General features: G+C 38.7%; 1 protein-coding gene across 4 annotated transcripts in view; it reads right to left on the reverse strand.

Annotated features, from left to right (window-relative positions):
• PPARGC1A (PPARG coactivator 1 alpha) overlaps positions 1-15325 on the reverse strand; it is a 368813-nt gene that overhangs the window by 21622 nt on the left and 331866 nt on the right. For 3 of the 4 annotated variants that reach the window (XM_027642670.1, XM_027642673.1, XM_027642671.1), the window contains exons 3-7: positions 11113-11307; positions 10039-10161; positions 8939-9143; positions 4922-4967; positions 4740-4813 (exon numbers count right to left, since the gene is read on the reverse strand). In XM_027642670.1, coding sequence (XP_027498471.1) covers positions 4740-4813; positions 4922-4967; positions 8939-9143; positions 10039-10161; positions 11113-11307 — 643 coding nt within the window. Of the gene's footprint in view, positions 1-4739; positions 4814-4921; positions 4968-8938; positions 9144-10038; positions 10162-11051; positions 11308-15325 lie in introns of those variants that run through there. The other variant, XM_027642674.1, reaches the window with a different exon arrangement.

Consider the following 15325-nt stretch of genomic DNA (forward strand, 5'->3'; position numbering starts at 1 on the left):
GTAGGTCATATTTCAACGGAGCACAACCTTAGCAATATTTATGATTACTGCATTGAAATGTGCTCTATAATAAACAAGTACCTCTACATCACTCACACTTATGTACTTCTGCACAGCAAATCTGTTAGAAGTGGTACATACTCCACAATCATCCCCCCTAAACAGCCTTTTTTCTTTTTAAAGTAAAAGGCAAGTATTTTTTCATGACATGCTATGAAACCATTTTCTTTGTAGGGACTTTTCCTTAATTGAATAGCTTTGGTAAATGGTACATTTGCACTTTGCCTTGCTCTGTCTATATACTACGAACTCACTCAGTGATCTTCTGCTTGAAAACAGCATACATCAAACTGTCAGCACTGCTGCCAAAGCAGCACCATCCTCCCCGTGTCTGTGCAGCAAAAGGTGTTTGCATGTGTGCCAACTCTGCCACCTTGGCCACGTGACTTCCTTCCAGAAAGTCTCGAAGAGAGTGAAACTACGTTTGATACATTCCAAAACTCCACTACAAAAAACCCGTTAGTAACTCATTTAGCTCAGAAGCAGAAAATAGGGGAGTGCCTTTGCATTAAACGTGACATCTGGACTTCTTAGGACTGATCTGCAGTGCTGTTCTACGTAGACACAGATAGTTCTAAATCTCTGCTGTAACTTAGCATCAAATGTTTGATGACATTTGTTGTGCTTTGAGGGAGCTGATAATTAATGCCTTTTGGGGAACGCAGCCCTGGAACCTTTCTACATGTGCACTGGGCTTTTGAGAGGCATTGAAAATGAATTCTTTCATACCTTTTAAGTTTGAAAATGGATTGTCAAGGGAAACATTATTTAAGGTTACTTAAAACACTGAACACAAGATAACAGTTCAATTCAGTAGAAGAAGAGCTTTTGTGAGGCATAAGATTGCAGAAGCCAGGAAAATAAAATAAAATTAAATAATCATCATATAATAAAAACTACATGCTTGTTGAGTATTCAGTTTAATCCTGTTGTCAGTGCTGCACAGAATAAACACAGATGCCTGAAAATATCAAATAATTTACTAGAATTTATTCCCTCTGGACAACTTTCTATATCTCACATCTCATTTTATCAGAAATCATTCTGAGGCCAAAGAAGTTCTTATATGGCAGATTTTAAGTATTTGTTCTCATAAATAAGAGGTAATACAAATCTAGAGGTGGGGAAATTGAGGGTATCAGTATCCTCAAGGATGCTCATGAATTGCAATTCAAATCGATTGTGTTCATACAGCCTTTTCTGTTATCTTTTTGGAGAAATCAAATTTTGCACCCAAGACTGGTGAGGAGTTTTATACTATGATAAATTACAGGGAACTGTGTGCAAATGAGAGACTTTTCACCAAGAGGGCAGAAATAGCCTTTCAGTTACTGATTGAGCCTTAGGCATGTAAACCAACTCCACGTACTTAAATGGTGGCTTTGAGTATTTAGGAGTGAACAGTTTAAGAAGACACTGAGATAACAGAGAGAGATAAATTAGAAGCCACGCCATCTAACATCTGGCATTCAGAAATTCGGCAGAAAGTCTAATACAATCAAAATTTTAAAACAATCATTGAGGAGGCTTTGATTGCCAAGAGAAACACTGCCAACTTTGAGAAGGTGAGTCATCCTCCTAGTTCCTGGGCTTGCAGGTGCCCCCTCAACCTGACTACTAACAAAGGGCAAAGAGGTCACACAGAATAATCCCATGTTTCTGGAAAACATTAGAGAGGTTCATGCCCATGGCCTCTTAGCAAGGCACTGACAAAGCAGCTGCCTGTGGAAATAAAGAGAGATGAACCTCTTCTGAGCCTCCTACTCAGAATGAGGCTCACCTGACACAGGAAGTTCATTCACTATATTATCATCGCCTAGGACTCCCTCCATATCATGATGTTCTGGTCCATTTTCCCTAGAATAACACTAGAAATCAGCTTCAGGAGTTGGGATTTTAGATAGCAATGGACTTATTCCTGTATCATAGGCCACTTACTTAAAGCATATTCAAAGAATTCCTATGTGTGGTGTGAAAACACTTTAAAAAATATTTGTTCCTTGTAACTTGACAAATCAATGTTTTGACAGTTTTAGGGAGGACAGAATTACATTCATGACTAGTAACGAATCTGCTATAAAGCAAGATACAGCATTGGCAATAGAACAGTTTCAGTTTGACTTTAGATACATGAATCCAAAATGTGTGTGTGACGAAGATTGATGGCTCATGTGGGAAATGCTTTTATTTATTTATTTTTCTACTCTATAGTTAATTCATCAGTGAGGGAAGCAATGTTGTTTTCAGCAGAGAGATCAAGGGAGCTGCTATTTATATTAAAATACTTTGTGCTTCGATACTGCAAGTGCACTGTTAATGGTCTTTTCAATTCGGTAGTGAGATCAAGGCAACTCCTATTTAAATTATAATAAATAGTGCTTGTACAGTGCAAGCTGCCCCATATAAGGACAATGAGCAATGTGGTTATCTGGATATAATTTGGAGTTGCCAGGGTCTCACTAAAGAACTTCAAGGTATTATCAATCACTACTGCCACTATTTTTTTTTTAGTTGTTTTTTTTTTAACTGAAGTTGGTTCCAGTTCTGCCATGATTTACATACATATGCTATAAATTCTTTGGTACTCCAGGTTGTTTCTCTTATGTACTTTGCTTCTGGCACAAGCAGACTCAGGACATAAGACACTACTGCAATACAAATGAGTTAAAAAGTAAGACATGCATCTTTTTATAGATTTATATAAATATATGAATATAAAAATAAAAATCTATGTGCATGTGTAGGCAGAGATTAACACAGCTACTAAGTGATCACCTGAAACCTCCTCACCAGGTTATGAAGACCAGAGCAAGTGCAACATGAAGTCCAAGAGCCACCATCATGTACACGGCTTGGTAACACTGCCCCAGCTCCCTGACCACATACGTTCTACCAACTCTTACTTTTCCTGAATATCATCAGTTTATTTTCTAGCTAACCTCTATTTACTTCCAGAGGGAAAAAAAATCATAGAATCACAGTACAGCATTCCTGTTCACTGGATATGCATCCAGTTGTGCTGTTTTTCACAGCTTCTGATGCTTTTTATAATGCGCCAGTTCTCCTGGTTATATTGTCCAAGGAACTACAAAGCTGTTTTGTTTCCTCCTCTGTGCACAGCTGATGGAGCGGAATGAATTTGGTAATACCAAGACCATTCCCATTGCCATTATGGACGCAATACTAGAGGACTATCCAGGGGTCAGACTGACTCCCAATTTCTGTCTAGTCAGCTGATGGGAAGAGCAGGCTGCTGACTTTTTGGCTGGGAGAAAACACTGCTTCCTTCAGTGATTTCAACGGCTGCTTGTACCACTCTGCTGTGGTCACCTCGTCTGCCCCTTCCTGTTGGCAGCACTAAACACTGACTTACCCATGTGCTTACAAATGGGCACCCTTGTGTAGACTTGCTCTCCAGTAATGATAAAAGAGGTTTCTCCATGCTTCTGGCCTACTGGTACTGAATAGGATTACCCTCCTGCATACAGTCAATTTTGCCATGTTAGTCATGATAGTTTTGCAAACAGAAGGTGCATTGGAGGGACATTTCCTTTTGCTATGAGAAGAATGATTAAGACTGCAGGTTTCCAGGACACAGCAGAGAAAAGTGTGCAGGTTTTAACGCTGAACTAATGAAAAAGTTTCAGAAAAAGTGAAATGATGGTTGTTGGGAGGTGAAAGCCCAGTGTACATACACAAACCCAGCCTGCTGACACTGAATTTAGGGTCACGATTTTTGGTACCCGAAGACATATTTTGTAATGCACCCCTCCCCCCATAATGCTCATAAAATTTACAATCCACTGTTATCCTGAGAGAAATACATTCCAAGAACATCTCTTATTTTTCAATATTACACAACTGAGAAAGAAAACAGTCTTGGCAACAGCTCAGGTGGAGCTGAATGTGTTCTCTTGTGCTTGACTCTGGACACTTCAGGAAAACAGAATTCAGAGGAAAGCCATATAACAGATCTAAGTCTGAAGGAATTAACTTCAGCAGAAAAAAGAGCAGATGAATTAAATGAGTGATTAAATGGATGATGCATGAACTAAACCACTACATGATAAAAATCCTACAAATCTTCAAAAGGTACAAATCCAGGGATCAGAAAGGAGGAGAAGGATAAAGGGAAGTTGTGTGAAGTGTGTTAATGGAAGAAATAAAGAAAAAGGAGGAATACAAAATTAATACCAGTTTTAAAAATTCCCTCTAAGCTATGGAATAGTTTTTCAGTGGTAGAGGAGAAAGCTGTTATTTGTGACATATTAATCTAGAATTGACAAAGCCCTGAAACATGTAGTCATGTACAGCCCTAGACCAGCCTGGAGACAGACTGGATGGCATAACTTTTACATCTGTAACATCTATTACACCGTGCTGTGGAGTTTGTCTTTGAAAGATGGTGCTCAGCAGTACACAAATCTATGGGGAAATGGAGAAGTATAACAGATAAACGGTTTCATTCATATTTTCTCAGAAATTATGCTCTCCTGTGTAGGTTTGGAGACATATTTTCAAACACATTTCTTCTCAGGTAACTGTATAAAAAGTCACTGCTAAACTGAAGTTAATCTACTGGAGACACTGTGAGATCTCAGTGTACCTGTGGTATATTACAGTGAACAAACACACACGAGCCATGCTTAAAGGAAGAGCCAGCACTCTGCATTTCTCACCTGCAGTTCCAGAGAGTTCCACACTTAAGGTTTGTTCAATAGTCTTGTTCTCAAATGGGGAACCCTTGGGATCACTGGAAGACAGGGCACATTTATAAAAACAAGCTGAAATGGAGTTGCTGTAGCCAAAATCTACTGAACCCCCCTCCCTTTTATAAATGTTTGCACTTTTTAGTACTTACTTTGGTGACTCAGGCGTCAATGGAAGTGATAAACTTGTTGGTTTGGCTAAAGGAAAAAAGGAAACAATTATGGCATATTTAAACACTCTGTAATGAATACTATAAACATTTCTTTTTATTTTGGCACTGGAATCCTGTGGTAGTCAGCTAGGGCTGAACTTTGATATTCAATTGCCATTTTTTATATCTTAGATAGATAAATAAAGAGACTCATCCTCATTCCTTATTACTAGTACCAAAAGGGCACTTAAATTTCAACAATTATTTCCATCAATTACTGTACCTCTGAAATGCAGTACACAATCCAAATGCCAAGAACCTTTCAGAAGAAGAGTGGTACATCTTAAAAATCAATGAAGAACTCTACAGGATACACTGTGAAAATGTTATTTCTCTTAGAGTTAATTTAGACTACAGTTCACGTTTTATTTGGAAACAGGAGCAGCAGAATAACTACAAAGTAACAGAACGCTATGAATATTCAGTTAATTTTACTTCTACAATATACAGTTTTATATATAGCACTGAGAATAGGTTGTTTCTGTGAGGCCAGAGTCCAACCAGTTATAGTCCAAATTTCTGAAAATTATCCTGCAAACTATGACAAGCCATGGACATAGTCACAGATGGTTAAAAATGGGGTTGAAGCTCTCAGCACTACAATCCCAACATACGCAAAAAACAAAGCTCTGGCTATAAAAATACAAGTCTTTGTAGCTATTATTCACGCAAAATTGTATTTTCCTAAAGCAAGCCAAGAATTAGGATATTGTCACGCAACTACAATTCCTTTAATTGCCAGTAAAATGTTTAAAATTAAAAATTATACTACTTGCAAATTTTACTTTTTGGAAGTTAGATAGATGTTTTAAATACAAAGAGTATTGTAGCAAGAACAACAGCAGGGGTTCTCTTCTGCAGATTAATTAAGACAAAATGTTCCCCTTGAACACTCCTGCACTGCAGATCTTTTGTCCAGAGTGTCACTACTGCATATTTCATATTCATTCTAGACTTGGAGCTCCCATTAACATGAAAGGATTTTATATGCAAATTGATTACCTTTAAAAGCTCTAGAGCATTCCTGAAGTAATATTACATTTTTTTAAAAAATTAACCCAGTTCTGAAGAGCTGCATATTGTTTCTCCTCCTCCCCGTATGAAAGTTAGAAATGGAAGCTCAGGTGTTCACCTGGGGTTCACCTTCCTCAGAAGTCACTGTCAGGGTATGGAGATGCACCTCAGTGAGTTATTTGTTTGATCCATCATGGTCACTGATTTGTGTATAAAACCGAACATAACATGACTCATCTTTGTGGGTAAGGCTCTGGAATAAGCTTATATACAAAGGCTTCCTTTTTTTTGTTTGAGGATAAAAATCTACATGGCTTTACCCAGTTTAGGCTTTTTTAAGAAGCTGAATGTGTAAGAGCTATTTAAGCCTCCAAAAAGTTTCATTCTAGCTCTTATTAGCCCCACAGAGTAGTCCCACATCAGAATATACACATATTAAATTCTGAAGCACTGAGGCACAGTGCAAATCTGTCAGAGATGGGCACGGAACCAAGGCATTATCTCACACTTGCATGTATTAATTTTAGTCAGATATCACTGAGCAATCCCACTGAGAAATTCGCATACCAAAACACCCATTAGCTTTCTTATTGCTAGGCAAGGGCTTGACCAAACACTCTTCCTGTAAAGGATTCATCCTCCCATACAGCTACTGATAGTGTAAATATTTAGCCAAGACACTATCATTTTCCATGGCGCCTGTTTATTAGAGTTCGAAGGTCTACTGTGGTGTGGTTTTTTTCTTATTAAAAAGGGTTCACATCAAGTTGCTTATCCCTGTAAATTGAAAACATTCAGGTTCAAAAGAACTAAGTTTCCTCATGGGCAAATTTCAGTGGAAAACCACAGATGATCTTTGGCATGAATGCGTTTGTGGACATTCCCGTGGGTTTGCAATATGCTTGCAACAGTTACCCTAAAGGAAAATAACGTTTGACTTATCCTTTGTGAGCTTTTCCTAACTTTGAAAGAAAATATCAGACCCTGATTATTTTTAAAACAGAAGGAGACAATTTTCTTGTACTTTTGATTATATGAATGAAACCAATAACTGCAGGTCTGCAAATGTCAGTTAAATTTGCAAGGTTGATTCTGCATGAATTGATTGTCCAAGCTGAAAGCTTACATTCTTATATTAGTATTATATGCAAATCTATTGATATCGAAGTTATATATTGGTGTATGAGGCAAATTTGCTGAAAAAACCAACATTTTAGAAGCCTGTAAATTAAAGTGCAGAAATTAAAGAAGAGAGTAATTTCTCTCTACCTGCAATTCCACCTGCAATATTACTAAAATCACAGTCATCTGTTAAACACTGGTAAGTTAGCTATATGTCCCTTTGGACTTTCCTAACCTCTCCTTTTCCTTTACACAACTCTGCATCCCCTGACTCTTTGTACTGAATCTACACAGTTGCCTCAGCTGGGGAACAAAAGCAGCTCTGATCTGAATAGAAAGATTTTTTAATCCGTATTTATGTGTGCACACACATCTATACGTGTATAACACACGTGTATATAGCATGTTATACATGACATACTTTATCACCTACCATCTTAGCATCCAACAGTGTTAGTAAAGCCCCCTGTAACTTCTGGCAGTTCTGTGTTTCCATAGCACTGCAGCAGTAACAGTCCCAGGTTTTACATGTACAGTTCAGTCTGGATTCTGCTGTGAAGCATACTGCCAAAGCCATCCAGAAGGAGTGGTAGTTGGCATCAAGAAGCTCTAGGGGCACTTGGATTTCTTTCTTAGAATTAATATTGTTCAGATAATTTGAGAACATAATGGAGAAATTCTGACACTTAGGATGTCAGAATGTACAGCTGCAAGAAAGAGACTCAGTGGCGGGAAGGGAAGATTATTAAGTTTGCTTATACTTTCTAGTGCAGAATGAAAAAGTAGAATTGATGGATACTGAAAATGCAGGTAGGAGGGAAGGGAAAAGAAGAAAAACCATACACAGTTTACAACTGCTGCTTTAAAAATACCAGAACAACACATTTAGGGTCATATCCTGATCTCTGTTGCAGCCAGATAACTTCCACTGACTTTAGTGGAGTCATCCGGGATTTGCACTGATGTGACTGAGATAGGCACCTGACCTTCCAGATGCCAGGCCAATATAAACACGTAGATGTATTTTAAAGTAACAGTAACTTTAAAAAAGCTCCCTTTGGGCTCGTAAGCTTTTACAGCTTTCCTTTATCTTGGGAAAACAGACAAGGGAAGAGGGGGAGAGAAAGTGAGAGAGGAGGCTTTAAGTTCTTGCATGTCTGTCATAGACACTACTTGTAATATAGACCAGTTCTTTACACATCGAGGGATACTAAAAGTCAACACAAGGGTTTAGTTTTGGCCATAAAAAATCCAAAAACGAGAGAGAAAGATCAGGATGGCAGCTAAACTTTCAACTATTTACAAAATAAAGTTACAAACTGGCATTCCAGCTTTAACAGGAATGACACATTTATTGCTTTCTCTGTAGCAGTGAGAGCACTATTTATTGTCTCTTTAGGACTATGTGGCAGGTTAACAATGCCTTCAGTTTTACACTACCAAAAAAGAAAGAAGTACACTAATGAACTGGCCTGCCCAGCTTGTTTAGGGCTGTAATGATTTCTTAGTGGTACAGTTCCCTGTGAAAAAGTATCTCCAGCTAGCTTGGTATATTACCATGTGGTATTTGTTTAACTTTTCTACCCGAGATTCTTTTTCTGAGCCTGGAGGCAATAAATAAAGGATTAAAATTGTTTAAAACTAAATCTAGCTAACTAATTCTAACTCCATTATACTGTTTTAAAATTGTTTTTACACAGAAGAGATTCTGGATTTATAACACTAATCCAAAGAACAGAAGTAGTATCAAGGGTATTCCCAACCACAGTATTTCAGTTTCCCTGCTGGTACCAAAGCTGTATTCTGCAGTCCCACACCTACCTTGCAGATGATTTGTCTGAGACTGAAGATGGGGCTTCCTTTTGGAGGTGCATTTCTCTTTGCTGCTGTTCCTGTTCTCTGCTGGTTTGGTCTGAGGAGGGTCATCATTTGTAGTCAGATATTTGAGAAGTTCAGAGCAGGGACGTCTTTGAGGCTTTTGCTGTTGACAAATGCTCTTTGCTTTATTGCTCCATGAATTCTCAGTCTTAAAAACAGGGCATAATAAAATAAAATAAAATAAAATAAAATAAAAACTAAAATTAGTGAGCTGAACCTTATCAGAATGGATATAGGTTTTCTGAAGAGATGAGATTTTCAATGAAGTGTTCAGTCTAAGTGTACTAGATCTATGAGCTGTGAATAACTGTTTGCAGAACAAGGAAAGAAAATTACATTTAAAATTCCTAAATGACATTTATGCAGCTTTTTATTTCATTTCTCCTACATTGCAATGTTCCTACTCAGCAACATGTAACTAACAAGACCCTACAGCGCCTTTACTGTGAACAAAAAAATAAGCTGGTTTAAACCTTAATTTGCTGCTGATTGCTTGACCCAGTATTCACAACTCTCTTAAGTACCCCTAAACAGTCCGTTTTCAGTTACGGTGAATGGCAAGACAAACATTGTTTAATACTGCCTGCTAACAGAATTATGTCAGAGCCCCCCATTCTATCCAATTAACGTCTAATATACATTTTTTGCCAAGAATAAAGGTTCATTTGTCTTAGCTCAGATAGCTGGTAAAATGGCAGTCCTGCATTCTGGAGTCACTCACAAACAACACCAGCCCATCAGCAAAATTTTATCGTGCCCCCTCCTACTCTGTGTATCAATAAAGCAGGCAAGAGTAACAGACGGTGGGACTACAACTGAACTCTGCCAAGAGAAAAAGCATAAATGAAATATTCAGAGCATAAAGGAGTTCAGGTGATTTTCTGGAACCCAGCCTATAATCCGTTCACATTTTTTTTAAAGCAGTTACAAGACAGTAGGCAGATTAATGCAATACATTCAGATCTACTGCTTATTTTGTTGCTGAAAGCATAGAAAACCTTGTTACACTTTTTTTTTCCTTATTATAAAGATTAAGTTTGTACCTTAACAACCACAGGGCTTGTTCTGATCCTGTGATTAGTGTTTGCATGGTTTTGTGTGCTGAGACCACTGCATTCATTGTAATTTAGCTGAGTGTTGGCTGGAGCCAGCAAGAGCTTCTTAAGCTACAAACACATCAGGGAAAGGGAAGTGGAAGGAAAAGAGTAAAGTTATGCATCTTTATGGATTAAAATGACTTATCTACATTTTTTGCATAGTTACTTAAAATTAGCTATATCAATTTCAACAATAAACTAGAAAGTAGGACTTGATACTCCTCAAGAGTAAACAGATTTCAATTTCTTCTGGCTTGGCAGCACATTTCTGCTCCCTTTACTGCAGTATTCTGCAAGGCAGGCAGAAATGACAGGAATCTTGGATTTCTGAATCCATGGGAAAATTAAATTCTTGGTGATCTGTTTGACAGAAGAGGCCTCTGATCTAGACAGAGACATTAATTTTAACAGACTAATGGATACAGTGTCAAGATTCAGGTATCTGGCTCTGCTCCCAGTGATAAGAGGCTTTCAGCAGAAACAGAATCAGGTCTCAAACTAGATTTACTGAGCAAAATGTGTATAATGTTTCACCCACATCCTCACTCAAGATTCAGTTTTGCCCTGGTTAGCACTAAGCTGGTGCTTACTGGTCAAATCAATGTTAAAGGCACAAAATTAGCCCCGCATCCCACCAGACTCATTGGGCCTTTCTTTACAGATCACCAAAAATGACATCTAAACATACATAACAAAAAGAACCCCAAGAAATGAAATATAAATTAAGAGCCATTACCCTGGCTTATATGAATAGAATGATAAGCAAAAGTGTCAACCCCATTAGCCCAAGTCTCAAAAACAATATTTTCAACATTTTAATAGATTGCTATATTAATCATCATATAGCTATTGGACTATTTGATGGGGGTTTTTTTCCCCCGCTTAATTTTCAGTTCTTTACTTGATTTTCCTCTCCAGTCTAAATGAAAAGTCCAGACCTTACTGTGACTACATCATACCCATGCAGCGGGTAGCCAGAGGCACATCCAATTCCTGTTAAACAGTAGGAAGGGTTCTTACTAGAGACGGCTCTTCTGCCTCCTGAGTTGGAGGGGTGCCGTCGGGCATTGGAGAAGGGCTAGTGGCATTTTCGTTGGTCACATCTCCATCTGTCAATGCATCAAATGAAGGCAATCCATCCTCATCCACAGGGATGCTGTCCAGTGTTTCAGTGAGAACAGCTAGCAAGTTTGCTTCGCTCTCTTCATCTATCTTCTGTGGGAGAGGACAAAACAAAAAGAGGAACAAGGTGAGAAGAGAAAAGGAACAAAAACGATGCCTCTGTATGTGAACAAGCAGACAACACTTAGTTAAATCAGCCCTTGAAACAGTAACCTGCAACAGAATCTCAGAAGATGTAATAAGGTGCAATAAAATGATCCATCTCTGTTCCAGAGAAATCACTTTGCACCTGTGGTGTATTGCTAGTTTGCTTTTCTTACACAATTCTTTTTTCTATCAGGTGTTAACAACGGTAAGTAATCACCCAGGGATTGTATTACAGGATATGCCTAAGATACTGACACCTAATGATGGTGTCAGTCCAGGGCTGTCTCTTTCTTTCTCTTTTCAACATTGAACACCAGCTAATTGACCTGACAAAATTGCAAGAATCAGACAGCTAGTCAGGAAAACAAAATGAATCACCGGTGAAATATGGAAAACCTTGTTCACATCCGAGGTTCAGTGTGAGAAAGGGTTTCCTTCCCACACTTCTGCAAATCCTTGCTCCAAACCCAAATAAACGGTTTCTCATTCCTGAGTATTCTTGCATAAGAATAGCCAGCAGGACTCATATTATAAATGGCAGGCTGTTTGGGTTTCTTTTAAAGAAATGTACTAGGCCAGTTACCTTTGAAGTTGTCCTTTTGAATTATGTCATTTGCGTGCTCAATGTATGCATTTATCTATTTCAGACTGCAATTATAAAAAGTAGATTAATTCCTAATCAGATGTGGCTGTAATGTTAATTTATATCTTATTTCAGCAACAACAGTTCTTTTTGTCAAATTGAGTAAATTTAAGTGCCTTACTATTTTTTAATGAAATATAGTCCCTGCTGTATATTAAGGTAGAGATTTTTTGAGTACTGAGAAATAGAACTGTGTAAAAATCCTTATATTTATTTTTCAGAAAGACTGGAAATTGATCTTGAAAGATCAATTATCTGGGATTCCTAGGCTGATTGTAGTACTATTAAAGCAAATGAAAAGTCTTTCACTGATTCCAGGGATACTAGCTTCAGAGTAGTTCCATCATGCTCCATGTTCACCCTGTGAAAGGACTTCAGCCCAGTTCAAATCTCAAAGTTTAGAAGTAAACTAGCAAGACAAATGGCATCAGTAAGACAAACAAGCATGAAAAAAAAAAGAAGTTAGAAAAGGCAACAACAAAACATTGCCAAGTTACACTACCAAAAAAAAAATTAAAATCATCAAGTGAATCTGGGTATCCCCTTAGCATGACTTTTTTCAGTAATACTTTTATCTAGCAGACTCCAAACAGAGATGATCATAAACCACACAGATAATTGCTCCTGCCAGGCTTCTCTGCCAAATCACACCTCACGGCTTCTAACATAAAAGCTGTCTTTGAGCTAGAAAGCTAAGGCAGAGCACAAACTGTACTGGTGCTTACAGCATCATCTCCAAGAAACAAATAAATACTCAGCCAGGCTACTGCTAAGGAGAAGCACTTACTTAAAAGGCCAAAAGGCTTTTTGGCCACTGAGAAAAAGTGTCCAAGTTCCGGTATCAGGTGATTTCCACCATACCAAGCAGATGCATGCACAGAGATGAGATTATTCAAAGTGCAGAGGAAGGAAATGACAGAGGGGAGCCACCTTGCGAATAAAACTCACATACAGCTTTTCACAGCCACTTTCTGAGAGGAAAAGAGGAAATTTATGGTGCCCCTTCTAGAATAGTAAGAAAAAGCATTATTGGGCAAAAAAGCATTTTAAGTGCCAGTGTTTCTTCCCAACGGCATTTCAAGCCCCTTGCAGGTGGTGGGATAAATGGTGTGAGAGCCAGCCCTTGGGCCTGGGATGGCCGTGAGGGGGTCTGGATGCGTGACCCCAAGCCCCACACCAGGAATGTCTTCAGCAAGTCTAGCTGGTGGGGCACACTGCTGAGCCCTGCATCTTATAAAGCTGACAACTAAGCTCGAAGTGTTACTATTTCTAACAAGGAATGCCTTCTTTAATAATAGCATGCCAGAAGAAATCCTGATATTTGCTGTTAGCTGCTCAGCTCTCATGCTTTAAACAGACATTCAAGTGTGCTGACATTCAAGAACAGAAAGTTGAGTGGACACCGATCCTCATCACAGCAATTTCAATTAGTTTTGTACAAGTTTCAACATTCAAATACCCCAGAGAAAGCAGAGGATGTGACAAAGAGGACTCTGTTAAACAATTAATGTCACTTTCCATTATTGCTTCAGTCCCAATTTACAGAGCAAATAAATCAAAGTCACCACAGATGAAGCACACTAGCTGGCTAACACATGTCTCTTCACAAACGACATGGAAGCAGGAACACATTAGTAAAGAAAATGACATTGCTAGATAGCCTTTTAAAGGTTTAACTATGGTATTGCTCCTAATTGTCCTAAATTACTGTTTATAAAGAAACACAATTATCAGATACAGCAGAAATGGTGCTGAACGGAGATGCGGAGGGAGAGATGGTCAGGTACATCAACAACTGAGCAATAATCACTGAAGCAGCAGCTTTCTCCTTTGCTATTACAGCCTGAGTCCTGGTGTTGACAGCACCGGGGAGAAGCAACTCCATGGCCAAATGCAGGCTCTTTCACAGTTTCAGGACTGTCACTGCAGAAGTTCACATTTCAGACTGGCATCCAACCTGCTCATCACACAGGCACAGTGAGTCAGAAACAGCTGAGCACCTTCCATCTACGCCGAGGTCAGAGGATGCACTGTATGCTCTCTGGAACTCACTGCACCATATCCCTAACTTGAAGCAGGATCTCACTGAAAGGGTTTGCTTCCATCTAAAGGAGTAAATCTTAAGTATTTAGACGACCTAAATGAACTATAGTGTGTAAGTAAAAGGAGTGGAGGATAATCTCAAATGTAAAGTTGCATGGCAAATACATGCAGTTATTAAACTCTTACGAAAACAATTTATAATGACTGTATCTTGCTAACTAGTGGCTCTTTTTAATGCAGAAGCAGTTATGAATCACTTCCCAGTCACAGTGGATGAAGATCTTACATCGACGGTTGTTAACTCAACATAAACATGTTGGGGCCAGAAGTTTTTTGATCTCTGTAAATTTTCACCCAGATGAAAGAGGCGAGGAACCCAAGTATGTCACAAAATGCATATGCTTCCATGTTTCTGACATCAAAAATTTCCAGTGTATCCAGAATGCCGTTAAGTCTGAAACGAAATAAAATTTGGTATTGGTGTCACTCTGTATTGGCGAATGCAAGAGGGGTAAACTGCCAGAACACCAACCAATCCTCAAACATGAGTGATCTAGGAGTTTAAAGACCATGAGAAGTTTCTAACTGTGCTATTCTCTGCTTTTACATGCTTTGCTCTAATCCTTTAATATTTCTACAGCACTAAATTCTCTCTCTGAAAACACTTTAATAGTTGTGTAACAATCTAATTGGGTTTCTGCCTTCAGTAAAACGTCTCTAGAGATATTCTGTCTTTGGCCAGTGAAATGAGTTGATAATTTACCCACACAAAGGTATTTAAATCCTCTACCCCTGATGATTCTTTCTCTTTTGCTTATTCTGACTATTGATGGAGCTAGGTTCACCTTGTGGTTAGCATTTTAATCTGTAATACCTGTTACTTGTCAGCAATCCATAGAGGCCACAGATCCCAAAGACTGAGCTGTAACAGAGGCTCATCCACCTTGTCTTTCACATGCATCCCTTTAGGGTGCATATAGTGAGCAATGTTGTGATTTTTCTTTAAATTTTCCTCCTTTAAAAAAGATCATGCAACATTACAAAACCACTGTCATTACCACCAGATTGGGTTCAAGAACACCTAGGCAAACTTGACATTCACAAGTCCACGGGCCCTGATGGGATGCATCCACAAGTGCTGAGAGAGCTGGGAAACACCATAGTGAGGTCACTCACGATCATCTTTGAGAGGTCATGGTGATCAGGAGAGGTGCCTGAGGACTGGAAGAAAGCAAATGTCACCTCAGTCTTCAAAAAGGGCAAGAAGGAGGGTGCAGG

This window comes from Corapipo altera, unplaced genomic scaffold (genome assembly GCF_003945725.1).
Source record: "Corapipo altera isolate COAL_440 unplaced genomic scaffold, ASM394572v1 22, whole genome shotgun sequence".
NCBI lineage: Eukaryota > Metazoa > Chordata > Aves > Passeriformes > Pipridae > Corapipo > Corapipo altera.